Source organism: Eretmochelys imbricata, chromosome 1, assembly GCF_965152235.1.
Source record: "Eretmochelys imbricata isolate rEreImb1 chromosome 1, rEreImb1.hap1, whole genome shotgun sequence".
Classification (NCBI taxonomy): domain Eukaryota; kingdom Metazoa; phylum Chordata; order Testudines; family Cheloniidae; genus Eretmochelys; species Eretmochelys imbricata.
In genome coordinates, this window is record NC_135572.1 from 61,288,268 (window position 1) to 61,311,223 (window position 22,956).

Sequence of the window (22,956 nt, forward strand, 5' to 3'; positions counted from 1 at the left end):
GTAGTTAAGAAAGCAGGGTAGCTGCAGGGCATAACCCTGCATAAGCTAGATATCCTTCACTAAAATTGGCTGGCCTATGAGTGCAGTATCAATCAGTTTCCTCCACTAACATCAACATAATTGAAAAAAGAAAAGGAGGACTTGTGGCACCTTAGAGACTAACCAATTTATTTATTAGTAAATGCTCAAATAAATGTGTTAGTCTCTAAGGTGCCACAAGTCCTCCCTTTCTTTTTGCGAATACAGACAAACACGGCTGCTACTCTGAAACCTGTCATAATTGAAAAAGTAGATTAGACTAAAGCATAGCTCATGAATTCATTTCACAATGTACTAGTCATCTCTCGTCTCCTTTCATGACCCTGAACAGGTGAAATAAGTGCATTGGTGTCAAACTCTGGCACCAGAAACCTGCGTTCAAATTCTGCTGACTTAAAGGGACACTGCACACGTGTGTCTGAGAGAACAACCTGGCCCTTTGAGCAATGGGGTCTATTCCATTTTCTGTGTGGAAAAAAGGGCCAGGCCACATGGGTAAGGCAGAAATGCAGCTAGCATCATTACAAATGAGAAGAGATGAGGAACAAGTAATTGAGAAATTTGGGGTAATAATAATACCACCTTGCGCTTAATTAGCCCCAGTCTGATTTAATCTACACCATGTTTATGCCAGTGTAACTTCATTGACTTCAGTGGATTGAGTCCTGATTCTTACTGTATAACTGAGATCAGAATCAGGCTCTGTGTGTTCAAAGTGCCATGGGAACATAAGCTGAGACAGAGGAGCATGAATTTCTTGGAGGAGGAAGGGGATTAGATAGTAAAGTGTGGTTTGATTACAAGTGATTTTTCCTTCCGGACAAGAACCACTTTTGTGTTGTCTCTGGCATAGCTGTGTTTAACCTGAACTTGCTGGAGGATTCATTATCTGAAAAATACCATTGGCAGCCAGGCTGCATTTGGTGCATGTGGATGGGAAGGAGCACAATGCTAGCAAGCAGTCACCTGGTGCAGCTCTGGCAGGCTGGAGGCCTCCGGTAATACAATAAGACATAGTAATTATGATAGCAACACTTGGCACATCAATAATGCCTCCCATCCAAGAGTCTGAGAGCCTAGCGGACATTTATTAATTAAGCTTCAACAACACCCCCATGAAGTAGGTATTATTATGTCCATTTTGCCAATGGGTAAACTGAGACACAGCAAGGTTAAATGATTAAGTCAAGGTCAGTGGCAGAGATTAGAACCTAGGAGTCCTGATTGTAATATAACCTGGAGAGTTCTTCATATGCAGAGGGGTGCAAATTTCACCCTCCAGCACGAGTGGGGCAGCTGGAGTCACATGGGGGATTCACCACCAGGACAGGTCAGGCAGTGTTTGCATCAGTGCCCTTTCCCGGGGATTCAGCCAGGGGAGAATAGCTCCCAAGAAGCCTTTCTGGCAGAGGTTCCCTGGGGTTTGTGTTGCATCCGTGCAAGGGCCACTCTAGCTATCTATGGCCACAGCAGTGCATTCGGCAGCTGTGCTAGCTGGTTGCGGGCTCATTGGCAGAACAGGGGTTGCAGGCACCTCGCAGTGCTGGAATCCCCCAACCACCTGGAATTTCTGCCATGCACTGGGATTCACCCACAGAAACAGGTGTAACTCAGGGGCTAGGGTGGGTCAGGGGTTTTGACCCAAGTAAGCTAAGAACAAGGAGGAATGCAGCTGCAGAACCGTGCCGTCTTTGCTCGGCAATGTCATTGCGTGCACCCTATACAGCATAAAGCTCCTGGGAGGTATTCCTGTCCGATGGGTACTCCCTTCCTACAGCGACTGGGGACATATAATGACCTTCTAACTACTGTCCTCATGTTTGCTTTAATTTTTCTCAGAGAGGTTCAGGCCCCTCGCACACTAGGGAATTTATAGTTCGCACCAGTGGGATAGACACAGACCAATTAATGCTCAGCATATCAGTGTGCTTTAGAAATCACACCCCCGGAATGTGCACTGCGGCTCCCTGTAGACAAGCCCTAACTGGGTGTCTCGTCTTTGTGCTGGAGAAAGGAATGACATGGTCGGGTATAGTCCGTGCTTAATTTGTAATGAAAGAAGTGCTGGGGCTCAAGCAATTTTTTTACATTCATAACTGATGCAGCAAGCCCAGAGGTGCCAGGGCTCAGCCCTGGCATAAATTAAGCACTGGGAATAGTGCTGATTTTCTGAAGCTGCTTATGCTTTGCTATCATAGTGAACATTTTCTCTTTCTAGGACTCTCTCTTTCTTCTTAACGTCATGCATTGACCCTCAAGGGGTTATGGTTCCCCGCCCCTGCATAAACTTGGTAACAAAAACCCTACAGTCAATTTGGGATGGTCTTAATGCTCAGTGAGAGAACCAAAATTCTGACTACAAGTCAGCTCTGGGGATAAGAGCATAGTAACAAAATGATATGGTGACACCAGTGCTGTCTCCAATCTGCGATGCTGGCTGCTGTTTGCTCAGGTTAAGTATAGCACTCAGTACCAAATGCCAGAGCATGAACAAAAGCAGAGGCAGTCTTTCAAAATGAGGCATGCTGTCAATTGAAATAACTCAGCCCCTAAAACCTGTTAAAAATTAGAGGGACGCCTCGTTGCACGAGCTACAGCTCATGCAGAAACTACCTGTTTCTGGGCACTTTCTTTTCCTCTGACACCAGGTGATATGTGCTATTAGGTTACTTTAGCTTTCTGAGCTGATGTAGCCCAATGCAGCATGACTCGCATGTGGGCACTATATTATACTGACAATTTAACCAGGCAGTTACCACAAAGAGGAAATCATGGCAGTTACTTTACCTAATAACAGCACGAAAGTGTGATGTGTCTTTATTAAGCTGTCGTGTTGCTCCTGTGCATTAAAGGAGACTCTCACTCTCTCTGGTGTAACATTCACAGATAGAAGTGGCATGAGATATTGCCATAAACTGTCCTGTTAATAAACCAGCAGAGGGTCATAAAAATGTAGCAGTTTAATGGGAACAAATTAAGAAGATGGAGGCAACCTCTTTCCCTGGGCACCAGACATCCCTCAAGGAGAAATGCAGAATTCCCCTCTTGACCCAGTGGCTAGAATACTTCTTACTAATAATAATCACATTGGAGAGGTGTCTTTTTTAATCCCTCATAGCATTAATGTCCTTCTGTGCCAGAGGGAGATGTAAGGCTGAATGAAGGTTAACAAGAAAAGTCCTGCTCAGCAGGTCTGTACTGAGTCAGTTGTGCAGGCAGCCCCTTTGACTTTCCCCATGTGGCTGAGGAAAAAGCCATGGGCCAAGTTAATAGATGGTATATAAGGAGGGGTTAGTCACACGTTGATAAGAGGGCCCTTATTCCTGAATGGTTTAGAGGACAGTGATGAAAGCCTGCACTGGTACAAACTGCCTACAATGAAGGTAACTAAGCAGACTTACATAGCCAATCAGGGGAGGAGGCATTCTTTATTATTTGTCTGATCATAGTGCCTAGGAACCCACGCCTGCACCAGGACCCCATTGTGCTAAGTGCTGTCCAAATACACTGGGTATTTGGCCCAAACCATCACCCTCACCCCAAAGAGCTCACAATCTAAGGACAAGACAAGACACAACGGATACAGATAGACTGATTGAGGAGTACAAGGAAACAACTGTACAATATGGTCAGCACGGTAGACTGTGGTCTTAGCACACTGGCAGCCTGGCTGTTGTCAATGTTTGTTTCGGTGTCTGAGCAAAGGAAAGTTCTAAAGAGGGTTTTGAAGGAGTAGATGACAGTGGGGGTGGTTGGGGAGCATCGCCTAGTGGTCAGGGGCTTTGGCCCTGTGAATGGCAGGCAGATTGTTGGTACAGGAGCCCGGGCCCTCCCACTCTACTGGGTTCCAATCCTGTTGAGGGATATCAGTGATCTGACAACGAGGGGCGCTTAAGGCTGTCCTCCCTTGGCCACTTCCTGCCACCTCCCTGCAATTGTCCGAAAGTTACCATCTGGGTTAAGTCAGCGTGAAGGGTGTCCATTCACTACGAGGCACCTCCTGGTGGTGGTGGATAGTGTGGTTGCTCCCTTTCTCTTGGGGCAGCAACTTCCCCCTGCTGTGGCATGGCCCTGCCCCAGACCAGGTCAGTGCTAAGCACAGGTGCCAACTTTCTTCTTTCCAAGTGGGTGCTCCACCCCCGCTTTGCCCCGAGGCTATACCCTCACTCCACCCCTTTCTCCAAGGTCCCACCCTCGCTCCACCTCTTCCCCACCCTGCTCCACTCCTAACTCTCAGCACCTCCTGCAGGCTGCTAAAAAGCTGATTGGCAGGGCCCACCGAGCTGATTGGTGGGTAGCTGGTGGGTGCTGAGCATCCACTATTTTTTCCATGGGTGCTCTGGGGCTGGAGCACCCATGAAGTCATCACGTATGGTACTAAGACTTTTCCCTGCTGGGGTAGTTGAAACAAAACAAAGGGGATTAACAAAACCCAACATTCATATGAGAGGGAGAGAGGAATGCTTCCCTCTCAGGCTATCTCTGTGGCAGGTCCTCCCTTCCCCCAGGGAGGGACCTTTGGGCAATGTTTTAGGGAAAGATTCTGCCTTTCCTTCAGTTCTTCTTCGCTGGAGCTGCAGGATTCAGGTCTGCTCTCTTCCCTGGTCTGCCAGCAAGTCAGCTGCTCCCCTGCCTTTTAACTCCTCCTCCAGTTGGTTCATTTACTGCAGGTGGTAGCAAGGCAGGGCTGGCTGAGCCCAGCTTAACCCCTGGTTGTCCAGTGTGGGGTTTGTACACCCCATCACAGAGGAGAATGAGCTAGTTTTGCAGATGTTTACAGGGAGCTTTCTACCGACACAAGAGGCAGCATGAAGGTGCTTGTTTGAAAATTTAATAAGTGGGTGATGGAGGCTGGCATGATGGGTTGACTGGAGGTAGGAGTCAACCTTTTGATAGCGAATGAGAGAGAGGCTGTGAAGAGCCTTGAAAATGAAAACAAGTAGCTTATATTTGATATGCTAAAGAAGAGAGACCCAGTGGAGGGATGCAAAGAGAGGAGTGACATGGTTAAAGTCACAGGCTAGGAAAAAGATCTTTGCGGCAGCATTCTGAACGGATGTGAGTGGGACAAGACTGCATTTGTCAAGGCCAGAGAAAAGGATGATACAATAATTGAGATGCAAGATGAGAACCTGGATGAGAGTTTTAGCTGTGTGGAGGGATAGGAAAGGATGTATCTTACAGTTGTTATGCAGAAAGAATTAGCAAGACTTAGACATAGCCTTGACGTGAGGAGAAACAACTGAGTAGAATATGACATCTAGTGGCAGGTAGACTGGTCCAGTCCTGTGTAGGTGCTGTTACAGGAATTGGCCACTAGACTGCTCTAGGTTGCAACCAGAAGCCTCATCAAGACAGGAGCAAACAGAGCGCAGTTGGCAAAGACAATAGGCAGATCCAAGAAGAGAATGGAATATTTCATTAAAATGACATCACCATGGTAGCTTAATTCATGTTTGTTGTGGGGGGGGCTCAGGGATGAATGCCTCTATGAATGCTCATTTGATTACACAATCCCTGAGAAACAGGAGCCAGGGACCAAGAAAATATTTGCTGAGTCTGGTATGGCCATACCATACCATAGAAAGCCAGGAAGGAGATGTCCAGAGGCCCAGCTAAGCTGTTACCCCACAAGATGAATGACAAGAAGACAGGCGCACAGAGACGCACAAAGAATATGGACTATCACACAGCCACAACAGTTTTGAATTCCCATCGACACAAGCACAGCTAGTTCGAAGCCTGTCAGCCAGCAACTTTGCAGTCTCCCATTGGCAGCCCACGACTCCAGTTCTCTAAGAACCCACTTCATACAGTAGAAACAGTGACATCAGCGGAGTTACCTGGGCATAAAACTGGAGTAAGAGAGTGGGGAACCAGGCCCCATGTTTTCAGAGAGAGACAGCGAAAGCTGATTTTAACAGCAGATCGTACTCTGGTACAATATTGTTCCTTCCAAAGCGCTCTTCAAACTCTCCAATGCAGCATCACTGAAATGCAGCCACCTCGGGCACTCGGGCAGACCCCAGGGGTTTACTTCTGTTTCCATGAAGTCAGGGGACTCATTCTTCTCTCCCTTTCACAGGTACATACTTAAACTGTCAGGTGTTTGACTTAGCAACTGCACAATATTCTAATTGCAACATTAGCATGATAGAAATTTAATAGGGCACATACTGAATGGATGTACACTGGCTAACTGATAGCTCTCCAAATGTAATTATTAATGGGGAATAATCAAGTGGAGATGGTTCTCAGCAACTGGCTCTCAGCACAATGCTTTTCAGTATCATCATCAATGAGCCGAAAGAAAATATAAAACCACTGCTGGTAAAGTTTGAAGAGATAAATATTGGAATGGTAAATAATGGTGCGGACAGGTCACTGATACAGAGCGATCTGAATTACTTGGTAAACTGGGTCAATCAAACAACACACATTTGAATACAACCAACAAGCGCATACAGATGGGAACAAAGCATTTAGATCATATTTAAAGGCTGGGGGACTATATCGTGGAAAGCAGTGACTCTGAAAAGAGCTTGGGTCAAGGCTGCACCCAGCTGAAAAATGGATAAACAACTGCATGGAAAATTTCAGAATTTTTCCCCATTTCAGAGTTAAAATTTTTCCCATGTTTCTAAAATTTTCCATGACATTTTCACTTGATACTTTTACTGACCTTTTTAGCTAAATCATTTTCCAAATTTTTACTGACATTTTTTTTGTTTGCTGAAAACTGGGTATTTTGGAAATGAAAAATCCTGAGTTATTTAACAAAATTTGGATAAACATTTCAGTAAATGTTCAATAAAATATGGGTTGAAATGTGGAGAATTTAATGAAATAATGGAACATTGTGAAAATATTAATTTTTCACAATAAGTATAATTTTTTGAAAACCCCATTTTTGGAGAAAAATAGGTTCTGTGTGGAAAAATGTTGACTAGCTCTTGTCATGATAGACAGTCAAATGAATATGATCTCCCAGTGTGATGCTATGGCCAAAACAGGTAACATGCTGTGTGTACATACATAATCGGGGAAATGTCAGCTAGTAGGCAGATGATATTATCTCTGCATGCAGCACTGTTGAGACCATTACTGCAGTCTTGTATCCCTTTCTGGTGTCCACATTTTAAAAAAGATGTTGGAGAACTGAAGAGTGTACACAGAGGAGCTACTAGTATATTTTCAAGGTCTGAAAATATGCTTCACAATGAGTTTCTAAAGGAGATCAGTGTATTTAGTTCATTGAACAGAATGTTAGTATATGACTCAACCACGGTCTATAACTACCTACATGAGAAGAAACTATCTGATACTACAGGGTTCTTTAATCTAGTTGACAAAGGCATAATGAGATCTACTGGCTGAAAGCTGAAGCTAGGCAAGTACCTGGAAACTAGAAATAAGGTGCACATTTTTACCAGTGAGAGTAAATAACCATTGGGACAATTTAGCAAGAGATGTGGTAGATGGTCTATCATTTCAAGTCTGTAAGACAAGATTTTCTAAAAATATATGCTCTAATTCAGTGGTTCTCAACCAGAGGTATGTGTACCCCTAGAGGTACACAGAAGTCTTTCAGGGGGTACATCAATTTACCTAGGTATTTGCCTAGTTTTACAATAGGCTACATAAAAAGCACTAGCGAAGTCAGTATAAACTACATTTCATAAGACAATGACTTGTTTATTTTGCTCTGTATACTAGACACTGAAATGTAAGTACAATATTCATATTCCAATTGATGTATTTTATAATGATGTAGTAAAGATGAAAGTCAGCAATTTTCAGTAATAGTGGGCTGTGACACTTTTGTATTTTTATGTCTGATTTTATAAGCAAGTAGTTTTTAAGTGAGGTGAAACTTGGGGGTACACAAGAGAAATCAGACTCCTGCAAGGGGTACAGTCATCTGGAAAGGTTGAGAGCCACTGCTCTAATTGGGCCATAAATTATTGGGACTGAGGCAGTAATTACTGAGTGCTAATAAGTTACTATGTTATGCAGGAGATCAGAATATATGGTCATAATAGTCCATCTGGATTTTATATCTATGGGCCTGATTCTCCTCTCCCTTACGCTACTTTTACACTTCATTGACTTCAGTGGCATTACTTCTGATTTACTGCTGAAAGTGAGCGGAAAGATCTGGCCTTGTGGATGCTTTGCCCGGACATCAATGAGAACAGAAACAGGTTCCAGGTGTACAGTCTGATGCACCATAAATGGGGAGAGGGAAATTTTTGACTAAGGGCATAGGTACAAACCCGCCTACTCATAAAAACTGCCAGGAAATCTTTAAACTCCAGAGACAACAGACAGGGCTACAGTTTTTAAGGTTGCATTCCAAAGACACAGGAATGAAATCCATCCTTGGGAAGAGCTAGGGCTGAGTAAAACCTGCCAGGTTTAGGCATTTGAAACCTGCCTTCTCCTCCCTTTCTAGTTTATTGTTACTTTTTGCAGGCTGTACTGCTTGAAAAGTGACCATTCCTGAAGCAGGTATCTTCCAAATGACCTAGTGAATGGACACATGAAGTCTCTTGCCAGGTACAAAATGGATGTGCAGGTTGCTCAGGTAGTGATGTTGCAATGCATTAGAACTAGTGTCAGGTTAGAGAACAAGTTAGTAGCTCTAAAGATCAGTATAGAACAGAGGTAGGCAACCTATGGCATACGTGCCAAAGATGGCAGGCGAGCTGATTTTCAGCAGCACTCACACTGCCCGGGCCCTGGACACCGGTCCGGGGGGGCTCTGCATTTTAATTTAATTTTAAATGAAGCTTCTTAAACATTTTGAAAACCTTGTTTACTTTACATCCAACAATAGTTTAGTTGTATATTATGGACTTATAGAAAGAGACCTTCTAAAAACGTGAAAATGTATTACTGGCACACAAAACCTTAAATTAGAGTGGATAAATGAAGACTTGGCACACCACTTCTGAAAGGTTGCCGACCCCTGGTATAGAATATGTACAAGGGGTCATTCACCAAAGCAGAAGGCAGTATACTCTAATGTAGGCTGTACTTGCAAGAGGGCATCAGTATAGCTGCTTGACCTGTGTGGTCCAAGGCACTATAAATCTATAATACCTGGGCCATATGTATATGGGGATGTCCTATGTCAGGCAGCCTTGCCTGAAGTCTTACAGGGAGTCAGTAATGGGGTCATGCAAACAAGCTAATAACCTGCCTGAGTAGATACTCATAAAGCACTGCATCCTGCAGGCAGTGTCTGCCTCATCCTTCCTCGGAATCCAGGCTCTCACAAATGCTGTCTGAAAAACATTACATTTCCTTCTGCTGGAGCATAATGGGACAGATTCCAATATCAGTTATACAGGAGTAAATCTAGAGTAGTTGATTTGATTTCAATGGAGTTAATGCAGATTTACACAGGTGTAAGTGAGAACAGAATTTAGTCCAATATACTGACAGCCTGTCACTTGTCAGAAGTGACCCAGAGAGAGTAAGGATGCTGAAAGGAGGAAGAGAAGTCAGAATTTTAAAAGATCACCCCAAAAGGTGTCTAGTAAAAAAAAAAAATCAGACTGAAACCTTTCAATTTAGCATTTTGCAATCTTTTTTCCTCATGCCTGGACACCTGCAGTTCCTAACTAGAGTCTCAATTTCACTTCAGCAACTCCCGCTAAAAACAAAGCAGGCAAAATGGATATCTAGCCTCAGGAGCTCAGCCACCACAGTGAGGAGTGTGTCAGTAGTAACTAGATAGTTCCAGGATCCTAGTCTCCTTGCAGCCTCACCTCATGGTTGGCAAAAGCTCTGACTTCTCACCCACTTTGTTCTTTGCCTTGTTTATACATAATTTATATGGACACTTTGCCTCCGCAAAAATGTGGTACCTGGGGGAGAGTTTAAAAATATTAATGCAGCAATAGTCTCTCTAGGAACTTAGGTCTCATGCTGGTACAAGCAAGTCTAGGAAGTTATATGACTGTGGCTCCCTGCTGGAAGGTCCAACGTTCAGAGTGTGACCTCACAAATATCCTGAAACTTCTATGCCATACGAATTGGGGATGGTGTGGAATTCCCTGGGGAAACAAGTCTTGGACTTGACTCACCTCTGCCTTGCACCTTGCACAGTTAAACGTGCACAGTGATAGCATTTGGCACCACCCGCATTCACTGTGCACTGGTATAAGTGACTACAGCGTGGACTACAGCAGTGAAGAAACAGGTCTCCTAACTCCCCAGGAGGCTCAATCTCTCCACAGAGCTCTCAGTCAGCATGTACCCCACACTACTCAACACTGGAACACGAGCAGCAAAACCTCACAATAGCATTTCCATCTGTCTTCGACGGCATCAGACTTCGAGACTTGGGGGACCCCTGCAGCTGCAGCATCTGAACCATCCCAGTCAAGTTCTACAGTGTAGCCACTTGTTTTCTTCTTCAGACAATGGGTAGGGAATGTTGACAAATTAACAAGTGTTTTCAGCTTGCATGTGAATTTTAGAAGGAGCAAATCACGGAGGGAAATAAAGATCCTATGAACGCACCAGAAACATTTTAACCCTTACATTACAGATCTGCTGTGCTCTTTTTGTATGGTTGACCCTATAATCACATTAGGACCAAGCAGTAACAGCATCATGTGAAGTATTATGCAATTATAATGTCTGATGTCACTGGAGCTGTGCTCGTTTATCAGATCCAGATTCTACTGAGGATCTAGCCCACTGTCAGATTATGTGGAATTAAATTACCTTTGGATATAGTAGTAGTGAGCTATAGAAATGAGGGATTCGTAATTAAATTGTATTCCAGTGTCTGGGCTGGATTCTCCTCTCACTCACACTGGTGTGAATTGAATGAATGGAGTTACACCAGTGTAAAACTCATGTCAGTGAGAGGAGAATTAGGCCCTATATTCTTAAAATAGAAATAGAGAGTATCTAGGTCCAATTCTGAAAAAGACTATTGATGAACATGAATACAAATAATGACCACAAGATACATTCAGTTGTATTCACACTCTTGCAAGTCATTTTCTGCAAACATACCATAGCAGCGAATAGCTATTTGGAAGATTACTTGTGGAATGTGAAAGACTCATGAAAATGTCAGTATATTGCCCTTTTGAAATACAGTATCTTTGATAGCCCATTTAGAGCCAAAGTTAGTCACCAAGGCACTTTTGAAAATCCCACTATGCACCTATCTGCAACTTTAGGCACCTAAATACATTTAAAAATCTGGTCCTTACTGTTTATAAACGCTTCAGCCATCCAATCACGGAAACAGAAATAATTCCATGTCATTTAAGTGATAAATCACACATCATAAGTAATGAACAACATTCATTAGTGCAAGACATTATTTGCAAAATATCTGCTTCGACAACTTCTAGGTTGAAATATGTTCACATAAAGTGTGTCAACAATTTCAAATAACAAATAAATTTTAAAAACTGATAGTCTGTAGATAATTCATGAAGAGAAAAAGGCTAAATTTAATCAAATAAATTCATTATAATGTTTGCTCAGTTCTTCTTCAAATATTCTCAGTACATACTCCCAGAACTCCCAGAACTGCAAGGAATATCTTATGTTCTAATTTTGAAGCAAATTTTCTGTTCCCCATTTTTTCTCTATGCATCACCTACTGTACCAGAATTTCACAACATCCCACACATTTATCTATTCAAGGTTTTTGCAAAGATCCTCGGCAGTCTGGCAGAGACAGTATTGATTTAGGAACTAGCAGTTGTGACAATTCAGTCACAGATTGGAGCTGGCTCGGTATGTGGGCTTGTCTGTCATGAGCAGAATTCTGATCCAAGCTGGTCTCATGTTTAAAAAAACAACAACAAAGAGCTACTTTTATCTGTTATGCTCTGAAGGGAAAAGGATTACAGAGGCTGAATAAGCCATCTGAGTACTTAGCTAGCAATCCTAAATAGCACCCTGATAGGAAGTACAGGCAGAGAGCTAATTAAATTAGCCCTCTTTGATTTATTAACAAGCAGAGCAACAGATCACACAGAATTCTCCCACAAAATGAATAAGCATTTTGAGCCACACGTTTGCTATGGAACTTCCACCCCAGTAAAGCCCTGTCATGGGACTCAAGTTTAACAAGTCTTGATGGTTTAGGGCAATGTCCCTTACTCACCAAAGCAGAGATATAGTAGTAATAATATAGCAAAGCATATTATTTTGCATGCATGATCTTAATCCCATTTTTAATGTCTAGGACAATCTAGTGGTTAATTAGCAATTTGCTGCCCACCTCTATGCAAATGAATGACAAGTAAAAGCCTTCTGCATCTGTCATTATTCCATTGATTTACAAGCCACTTTTCCTTCAGTGTTAGTTTCTCTGTGTGGGTGCATTCATGCGTCATGTATTTCATTATTTTTAGAAGCACGCTCTGTGCCTTTTTGTGCTCTCCTAGTTCCAGCATCCAGCAATTACTACTTTTTGGATACCATGGACCTGATCCTCAGCTAGTGTAAATCAGAATAGCTCCACTGACTTTAATGGAACAATGCCAATTTACGCCAGCTGAAGAGCTGGTCTTATCTTGTTAAAAAAGCTGTATTAGGGCACTTGGAATTTCTTTGCTGAAAAATAGTTGAGAATAAGGTTCAGAAAACATCAGAGTGCTATAAATCCTAATTGCAGCTTGCAAACACACATACACACACATATAGATTTATTTATATATACAGATCTGCTTCTGCTTAATCCCTAGAAGAAATTGTAATACTCTCCTAGTATTTGATTTTTCTCCCGAGCTGCTTTTGTAAGTAAAACAGAGTATACTTAATCCATTTGGCTACTTTCTCACAGTTTTACTGGTGGGTTTTTTTTAATGTTTTATATTTAGCCTTGGTATTAGAGAGCTCTTATGTTAAATTAAGTCAATTAATAAATGGAGACATTAAACAATCAATTTTGTCTGCATATCTCCACAGCATTATGTATGGCTGGCTGTAATCACAAGATAAATGCAATGTGCTGATGTATGGTAATGTTCAATAATGCATTCTCCACCAGGCTCAATTCATCAGGGAGTTTTTGTAGGGGGGTGCAGCATTTGTTATTGGCTGTCTCTGGACCTCAAGGATAACATTCCTGTCCTTTTGATTGGCTGACCCACTGCTGCAAGATTCTAACCGTCTTATTTTGACGATGAATATGAAGGCACACTAAGCTATGCAGGAGTGTAGTTCTCACAGGCTGCACTCCTTCCCCAGTCTCAAGGACTGACAGTCTCCTTCATTGCTTTCCTCACCAAACAACAACAACAAAAGTTGTGATGCTTTTCTTCACCCAGTGCTTTGGGGCTGTATTAGATCTTATTCACCTTAGGTTTCAACATTACAAGGCTAAGAGGGTTTTTTCAGCGGCTGGGCAACTTGTCTGTGTTGTAAACCCAACACACAGCCTAAAGGTGAGTTAAAAATATGTTTCTATTCCAGTGTTTTTTGCTACTCATTTGTTTCTCCATAGGGAGTGAAATGATGTTCTAGCACAATAGGCAGATTGTTGTGAACACATTACTAGCAAAGAGACTGTTTCATATGGTCTTTCTGTTTGGTTTACTTTAGAGCTAAAGGCAAGCAATCAGTGGCTACAGGGAATACTGTGAAGTTGGTGCTTCTCCCGCTAGTAGCCCATCCCTCCTCCCCCTTCATCTGTGTATCAAATATTCAAGAGGCAAATGTTTGGAAAAAATTATTGGAAAAGTTAGTTTATTGAAAATCTGTTTCCTTTTGTGAAACATTGCGAACACAGATCCTGGAAATCCTTCCGAACTGTCTGATACCAAAGGGTAAAGTGTTGCTGACTAGCAAGCTGGAGAGGGGGAGAGAGAGGTTTTCTTTGAGTGTTTGTCTATTTCTTCTAAAGGGAATTTGAACAATTTCAACTGGCATATAAAGAGCCCCTAGTCGTTTGCAAGGTGAACATATTTTAGTCATGAGTTTAAATTAGCCTTAATAAAGCAAAACCATTTATAGTCCCCATACAATAACCCTCTTGCTATATGCTCTTAGTAAGTTTCTAGACTTCCATTGACATAGCTGAGCCTATGCCCAAACCCAATGATTGTGATCTCATCTAGAGAGGAACCAAGCAACTAGTGAGGCAAACAGACTACTGGGAGTCTTTAATGGGTTTATTATGGTAACAAATTAGCAGTTTTATCAATGCCCATCTTGGCTTGCTGGAGGTCCTCACTGACCTCTCTTGAACAGAAAGTCCTGTCCTGCCATGCACTAGCCTCATCTAAAACCACAGATGGATTCTTTAGGCATACTCTTCTTTGGCTGTCCCAAAGTCCTTGTCAGGACCTCAAAGGGAACCTCTTCCCAGCATAGGGTGTTAGGGGATCCTTTGAGAGAACAGGTCTCGCCTCATAACTCGGGGCCAATGGCAGGTAGACACCTAAATGTCTTTAAAATGCCACTGGTTATTGCCACCACAATCTTGTTTTTCATTATTCCAGAAAGTAGCTCTCACAAAATGCAGGCTGCTAGGAATGCTATTTACAGTATCGGACAACACTAACTTGGGGAGTCACACTGTTGAGATGAGGTCATTTCTAGAAGTACAGCCACTCCTGGAGGGTATGTTTCTAAGCATGCTAAGAGCACGTTGGGAGCCCCCAGCAGTGTGGATGAGGTAGGGCAGGCATTGCAGGGCTGCAAAGGGAACATATAGAGACTAGCTCACTTCTCGTCTCATCTCTTCCAAAGTGGTTCCCTCCCTCCCCCACCAATACAACCTATTTAAAAAACCTATTATCTTAAGGTATAATGTGTCTGTTCAGAATAGGTAGGAACTATGTAGAAAGAAATATACAGACTCTGTATGTGGAGGGAAGATATTTTAACAAAATGGATAATTCTATTTTAACCCCTTTGATATATCACGGTAGCAGGAGACCATCAAATCATTCTGCTTAAAACAACAACAAGCAGCAGGAAACGAGTGACTTAGGTTATTGCCAGTTGAGATACAGTGGAGCCGAGACAGATGCCAGTCCAGCCGGATGTAGAGTGCCCATGGAAGGCAGTGGAAGTTTAGGGTGCTCAGCACTTTGGCAGATTGGGCTTGCAGTTAATCAGAGCATTCTTAATTTCTCTCAAGTTGGAGCTGCAGTCTGTACATTCCAATGCTTTGAAACAATTTGGTGCTTCTCTTCTTTATCCCCAGAAATAAATAGTGTCTCACTATCTGAGTTCATAATGGCTGAGCCCTTCAGGGGCCTGATCCAGAGCCCACTGCTGTCAGGAGTCTTTCCATTAACTTCACTGGGCTTTGCCTCAGGCATTACATGCAGAAGTCCCACTGAAGCAAATGGGAGTTTCAGATGTGGTGGAATGGCAGGATTGAACCCATAACAAAAACGCCCCTTTCCTTCAATGGGAGTGGCTCATGTGGTGGGTTTGCAGGATCAGGTCCAGCGAGCATGTTTCACTGCATATGTTATAACACTAGGGGACATGAGTGTGGTGAAGAAATCATTTCAATATGAAAAAAAAACAATGACTTCTAAAGTGAAGCGTGCTGCAAAGTTATTAATGTATAAATGATCTATTACTTGAAACTTGTCATAGAACACTATAATAGTGAAATAGTTTCAAAGATTTCTATATTTGGTCATTAGAAAAATGATAACTGTTATTTAACTGTCATAGCATTAGCATCTAAAGACTACAAACAGATTGGGCCTCATAGTGATAGGCACTGTACAAATATGTAATAAATTACATACATTATGAACTTTAGAAATAAAATACAAGTGATGTATTACTTTAAAATAAAAAGGCAAATATACTCCTTAGGTGACTTATAGTATTATGACAAACTTTGATGTCCCATATTTTACTATCCATGATTTGGTCATTTTAACCATAATTTTTTATTTATTTATTTATTTTTGGACAATCCTAAAATGTAAAACAAGTAAAAACAGCGATTAACTCTCCAAGATGTAACAAATCTGACCGAGAACAAGGGCCATGAGCGCAAGTACTTTCCTCACCCAAAATGATGAGCATTTGTGCTCACACTAAAATTATCATCTCTTTGGGCAGGGATTGCTCTTACAGTAGCAACCAGATCTGTGCTGCGCCTAGCACAATGGAGCACTGATGTGATTGCTACTGTAATACGAATAATAAATGAAAGGCTTTTCGCATTTCTTTATATGATCAATTATCTTGACACACCCCTTATGGGCAGATCTTCAATTGGTGTACACTGGCATAGCTCCACTGAAGTCAGTTTGCACCAGGGCCCTCATCCTGCACCATTAAAGTCAATGGGGGCTTTCAATGCATGTAGGATCAAGCCCAATCTGAGGCTCTGTGGTTACACATCATGTACATTTTACATGATTACGTGATCCTGTATTTACCAAGATGTTTACTGACCAGTGCAATGCAGGGAAATGCTAATATTCTGCAGCGCAAGATTGTGCGAAGTTCCAGTCTTCCTAACACTGTGGTAAATCCAGAGGAATTCCAGTGCTCCAGATTCATTCCAGTGTACTGTAACTGCGATCAGAATTCAGCCCCATGACTGTAAAGAGAGTGCCACTTTACCAATTCCTTTAGTGCTGGTCTGTATGTTGGCAGTAAAATACACACTTACAACATGTATTCTTCCTCAGGCAGAAAAGACTTAATTAGGGTGGCTTATGCTCCATTTAGTGGTATTTAAAAAAAAAAAGTTAAAATATCAATGCAGATAGCTGTATTGATCTGCTGTTGTTTTCTCTTCGTATGACAGACTAACACAGGCAGCTGTAAACAAGGACAGACAAGATTACAACCATTGCCCTCAATTTTCTTTATTTGATGTGGGTATAAATAGGTTTTTTGAAGCCTATTTCTCTTTCTTGCAGCTTTTTGTACTTTCTCCTTTCATGAGCTTTCACAAGAATGCCACAAGCATCTTAAAACCAGAGGCATGTGCTGAGCTGTAATCAAAATTCACTTGCTGAGCAGAGAAAATCATGTATTTACTATGCTTCTATAGGTCACCTTCATTCTCAATCATATTATATCCATTACTTAGCAACCTGGGATTCCTTCAAGCATACAGACAATGTGATGCCTCCCTTTTGAAATAAAAGGCAAAAGCATTATTATGTAGCTAGACACTAGCTAAATGGTTACGCTCTTTAAGACCAAGATAATTAAAGGTGGTTGCTTAAAGAAGCAATGCTCATTTCGCCTGGATAAAGGCCATTTAGCTTACTGTGAAAGTTTTAAGGACTTTCTCTGCGTGGAAAGAACAGGAATGTACACTGGTTCATGTGTAAAGAAGGGTCAGTGTGTTTCTTTTCTTTTCTTTTTCCCATTAATGATAACTCCACTGTACAGGTTCCTCTTCCTTCCAGATCCTGCTAATCTGACCACAAGAGAGGTGGTGAAGCTATCAGCTCTTTCATGTCTTATATTTCAGTTCCCAAACAGAACATAGGAAGGCAGGAAATTACGGGGATGGCAGCAGATCAGTGAACTCAAAAGTCTCTGCTTCTTTCCTTTTGCTGCAGCAGTTCAGCCTTACAATGGAGCATGTCCTCCTTAATTATTATTATTAATATTATTATTAATAATAATAACAACAGTAACAATAATATAATATTTTTATTAATATTGTGCCTACGGGCCCTAATCGAGATTGAGGCTGTTTTGTGCTAGACACTGTACACACACATAATAAAAAGCCCCCAAAAGTTTACAGTTTATGCCCTGGTGACTTTATGTAACTCTATCCACAAGTCCTCCTTTTCTTTTTGCGAATACAGACTAACACGGCTGTTACTCTGAAATCTATCTTGTTGTGATAAATGCCACCTTCCTTTGTTTATTACATACGGTCATTCTTTTCTCGAATGTGTTGTGCTTATAAGACCATCCTTCCTCCCTTCTATAGGACCTTTAGGCTCTCATGACATTATCATAAGGGACGATATTTAAAGAGGTGCCTAAGCACTGCTTAATCTTGTAGCCGCTCAGAGTATTGCATGGCTCACAGGGCCAAACTGTTATAACCAGATCTTTAAAAAACCCAAACAAATCTGCTTTAACTGAAGGAGAGAAGGGTTTTTAATCCTGTTATAATACTTTGTCTCCATGCACACTGGTCAGCCAGGCTGCGTTGTAATCCACTTTATCCCCAACAGACTTTGAACCAGGATTAAGTGCCGTGGTGTATTGTACACGCACGTGGGATTTAATTATTTATTTAGTGTAAGGAAAGAGAGAGACAGCTTGAAATGTGCTGCTAACAACCCACTCTGCTATACTTTCCCACTCTCCCCAGCCAGAAGCCCTTCCTTTCTGGTTCAGGATTCTGACTAGTTTAGTTCATCAGGCAATTTCCCATATTTAAGTAGTACTAATGGCCTAACCTGAAGATTACTTTAGATAAGCTATTACCAGCAGGACAGTGGGGTGGGAGGAGGTATTGTTTCATATTCTCTGTGTATATATAAAGTCTGCTGCAGTTTCCACGGTATGCATCTGATGAAGTGAGCTGTAGCTCACGAAAGCTCATGCTCAAATAAATTGGTTAGTCTCTAAGGTGCTATAAGTACTCCTTTTCTTTTTGCGAATACAGACTAACACGGCTGTTACTCTGAAACCTATAGTAACAATAACCACTAGAGGGCATTCAGAATACAATATGTACACACATACTACATTATAAACATGGTTAGTGGGATAGTGCAAATGAGTCCTTATTAGCTTCAGGTTATTCCTCAATTAATATTTGACACAGTGTAATTTGAAGAAGAGGTAAAAGCTTTAGCTAAAGCCTTCAGTGTGAGCATAGTGTCCCTAGAGAAGGCGCCAACCGTAGCTGACTTGCTGCATCCCTTAACCGCTGCCTCAGCTGAGCAGGCGTCAAAACGTAAACCTGGAAATCAGCGTAGTGACAAATAGCCAAGAAACCTCCGCAGTTTGCTACATCTCTGTGCAAACGCAAACATCGTGATTCATGCACGACCCTTTTCCTGCATCAAAGGCATGTGGGAGCATGCTTCACTGACTCTCCCTTGGGGGAGACCATCTATTAATGCCTCTATCTAGCTAATCCCTGGAGTTCTTCTCTATTGTAACCCATTAACCCTGAGTTTATAGACACATGCACAAACACACACCCCACAGAGGCTTAGCACAGGGCAACAAGGGCTCCATTTTAAATGTCTAACACAGACATTACAGTTTAAAATTAGGACAGCTCAGAGTTTAAATGTAATCACATAGAACAGCAGTTGCGATCTCTCCTAAGAGAAAATAAAGCAAAAGAAATGGAGGGAAAAATAGTTTCTGACTTAATCGTCTTAAAGTGCCCCCCCCCCCCCTTGAGGGAGATTAACTATTGCTATTGTCCGTCATGATACAGCACTGGGAGCAGGACAGATAAATTTTGTTTGGTGTTGAGAGGAATGTGATTTAAAAAAAGTTTTTATTAAAGAGAAAAATTTCCTCACAAGAAGTTTCAAGTCAGGCATTTTCAACAGAAGACAGTGCAGTTTTTATAATATTAGAGAAATACCCATCTTCTCAGCAGGGGATTTGACAGCAGGTGTTTATAACTAGCTATCTAATAGGGTCCCACATGCTGATCCATCAGCCCCACCCACAACACACAATACCCATCGTCTTTCAATGTAGTCCTTAAATTCTGTTGCACATAATGGGCTAATACGTCTCAGGAGGAATGTAGCCCCATAGGGTGACTATTGCTAACACACTGGGTGCAAACGAAAGAGATGTGTGAATGAAAGGCCTGACAATGTGAAATGAGTTGATAGGTCTCGATCCGGTTCCCAGTGGACATGTGTCACACAAAAAATAATCACAACTGGCACTAATTGGCATGCTTTGTAGGTTACTCAGCAGAGAAGCCACAGATTAAATGCAGTATTGCCAACCCCATGCATTCAAAATCAGGGGTTTAGACACCCTTAAATCATGAGTTTGGCTCAAAAATCATTTGTCTTTTGGTGTTGGAGACTTTAGGGTCTATGTTTTCAAGCTTTTCTCTGCACCCACGAGGGCTAAAAATGTACTTTTCTTTCTTAAATGAAAGCTGAGATGCTTCGGTTCCGGCCTGTGGGGTGGGGGCTCATAACACACCTTCAAAATGGCTAGACTCGCAATAAAATTGTCCAAGCTGGCAACATTGTAATGTTCATGGAGACTGAATTACCTTCTCACCCTCCTTACAAGTCAGGGTTAAGACATGTTCCAGGTAGAGGGTGGGGAAGCTTTACATTGACACTGCCTATTCTGAACCTGTTCTGGGACGAAACAGAAGCTGTGATAAATGTATGACACACAGGCATACTGATAAGAGACTGGACTTTATTTCCTGGTTCTACTCATCTGACCTGGGTCAGGGTGACAAAGGTTAATACTCCTGCCATATGAGAGGGATCAATAACCCGGGGAGTCAGTTTACACAGAGGATTCCAGAACTGTCAATCTGGCACCTCTCATGTGCACAACATTTACACACACAAAGGAAAATAAAAGACCCCTTCATTTGCCTTGAGAGATGTTGCCCTCAGGCCTGTGACTGGGAGGTGGGAAGGGAAGGAATGCAGTGTCCGTTTGATAGGATGAAGCTTTCTTTAGAAAATCAAAAGGGATCTAGGAAATATTTTGCTTCCATGAGGCTCAATTTTTATAATCGATGCTGTAATGCGAGGAGAGATAAGCTGCCAAATTCAGTTGCTCCAGATCCAAACTTTGCCAGTCTGAGAGTGTTCGGAGCTGAGGTTTTTGTCTGGACACAGCTGTAAATGTGAGCAATTTCCTAGCATGCCTTTTTGTCCTGATAGGTGTTTTTATTTGGAAACTGAAAGCCTGACTGTCAAGGCATTAAGCACCTTATCGGATTGTTTCATTTTTATTTCTTTTCATAGCCTGTCTCTTTCTGTTAAGTACCTTCCTCTCCTTTCTGTTGTTCCTCACACTGGTACTTGCCTGCTGTTAGACAATCTGAAGCAAAAGGTTTTCCTGCTTCTTTTTAATAATCTGATTTTGGCCTGCTCCTGTCCCCACTCCACAGACTTCAGTGCAGGATTGGGTTCCTTATTTGCAATTTAAGTAATTGAAACAAAATTGCAATCATTCAATCAACTAATTGTTCCATGCAATCAATTCAGCTATTGCTAGACTACACCAGCAAAACAATCACCGGTCAAGTCAGAAGATATTCAGGAACTGTAAAAGCAGAGAGATTTAGCCCCTTTCCCCTCATTGATCTGAATGGAAACGTGTGGCTAAATCTGAATGCATCATGTACTTTCAGACGTTTGTCAATATCTCTGTTTACTGGAATTAGTTTCTAGAGATATATGACAGGTTTCAGAGTAACAGCCGTGTTAGCGTGTATTCGCAAAAAGAAAAGGAGTACTTGTGGCACCTTAGAGACTAACCAGTTTATTTGAGTATAAGCTTTCGTGAGCTACAACTCACTTCATCGGATGCATACTGTGGAAAGTACAGAAGATCTTTTTATACACACAAACCATGTTCGCGCAGGAAGCCGGGACAGGCTGAGAAGCAGGCCGCAGCTTCCCGCTCAGGCCCAGGGAGGTGGAAGTGAGCTGGGGCGGGGGGTGTGAGGAGGGCCACCCGCGCCGCAGCAGGTAACCCGGGGAGGGGGTACACAGGGGAACTGCTCCCCGCCCCAGCTCACCTCCGCCACCCTCTGCCTGAGCGGGAAGCCGCGGCCTGCTTCTCTGCCCTCCCCGGCTTCCCGCCGAACAGCTGAGTCACGGGAAGCCGGGGCAGGGGTGCGGAGAAGCAGAGCGGGGTGGTGCGTTCAGGGGACGAGGCAGAGGCGGAGCGGAGGTGAGCTGGGGCCGGGCACGGGGCGGGGAGCTGCTGGTGGGTGCTCTGCACCCACCAAATTTTCCCCATGGATGTTCCAGCCCCAGAGCACCCATGGAGTTGGCGCCTAAGGCGCCACTTTTGATGTGATCAGTGGGGGACTGGCAGCTTCCCCTGCTCCCCCGCTAGCTATGCTACCCCACCTCTAGGAGCCAGAGGGACCTGCCGGATGTTTCGTGGGAGCTGCCCCAGGTAAACACCCCTGGGACTCCCCACCTTGCCCCCCGGCAGGTGCCTCTGGCTCTTAGGGGTGGGGTGGGCACCCACTACAGTGGCCCACGAGACCCTCCTGCCCGGTTCTGGGGGCAGTCAGGGGACAGGGGAGGGGGTGGGATGAGGCAGGAGTCCCGGGGGGCAGGGTTGGGCAACGACCCCTGTCATAAATATAAAGGGAAGGGTAAACCCCTTTGAAATCCCTCCTGGCCGGGGAAAGCTCCTCTCACCTGTAAAGGGTTAAGAAGCTAAAGGTAACCTCGCTGGCACCTGACCAAAATGACCAATGAGGAGACAAGATACTTTCAAAAGCTGGGAGGAGGGAGAGAAACAAAGGGTCTGTGTGTCTGTCTGTATGCTGGGTCTTTGCCGGGGATAGACCAGGAATGGAGTCTTAGAACTTTTAGTAAGTAATCTAGCTAGGTATGTGTTAGATTATGATTTCTTTAAATGGCTGAGAAAAGAATTGTGCTGAATAGAATAACTATTTCTGTCTGTGTATCTTTTTTGTAACTTAAGGTTTTGCCTAGAGGGGTTCTCTATGTTTTTGAATCTAATTACCCTGTAAGATATCTACCATCCTGATTTTACAGGGGGGATTTCTTTATTTCTATTTACTTCTCTTTTTTATTAAAAGTCTTCTTGTAAAAAACTGAATGCTTTTTCATTGTTCTCAGATCCAAGGGTTTGGGTCTGTGGTCACCGATGCAAATTGGTGAGGCTTTTTATCCAACATTTCCCAGGAAAGAGGGGGTGCAAGTGTTGGGAGGATTGTTCATTGTTCTTAAGATCCAA

The 22,956-nt window shown here is 42.8% G+C and overlaps 1 protein-coding gene across 1 annotated transcript in view; it reads left to right on the forward strand.

Moving 5' to 3' along the window:
* The first annotated feature begins 13,337 nt into the window (after nt 1-13,337).
* The window catches only part of SIAH3 (siah E3 ubiquitin protein ligase family member 3), a 79,869-nt gene continuing 70,250 nt past the window's right edge, over nt 13,338-22,956 (forward strand). The window contains exon 1 of the mRNA XM_077806834.1: nt 13,338-13,472. Within this exon, the coding sequence (XP_077662960.1) occupies nt 13,338-13,472 (135 nt within the window). The remainder of the gene's footprint in view (nt 13,473-22,956) is intronic.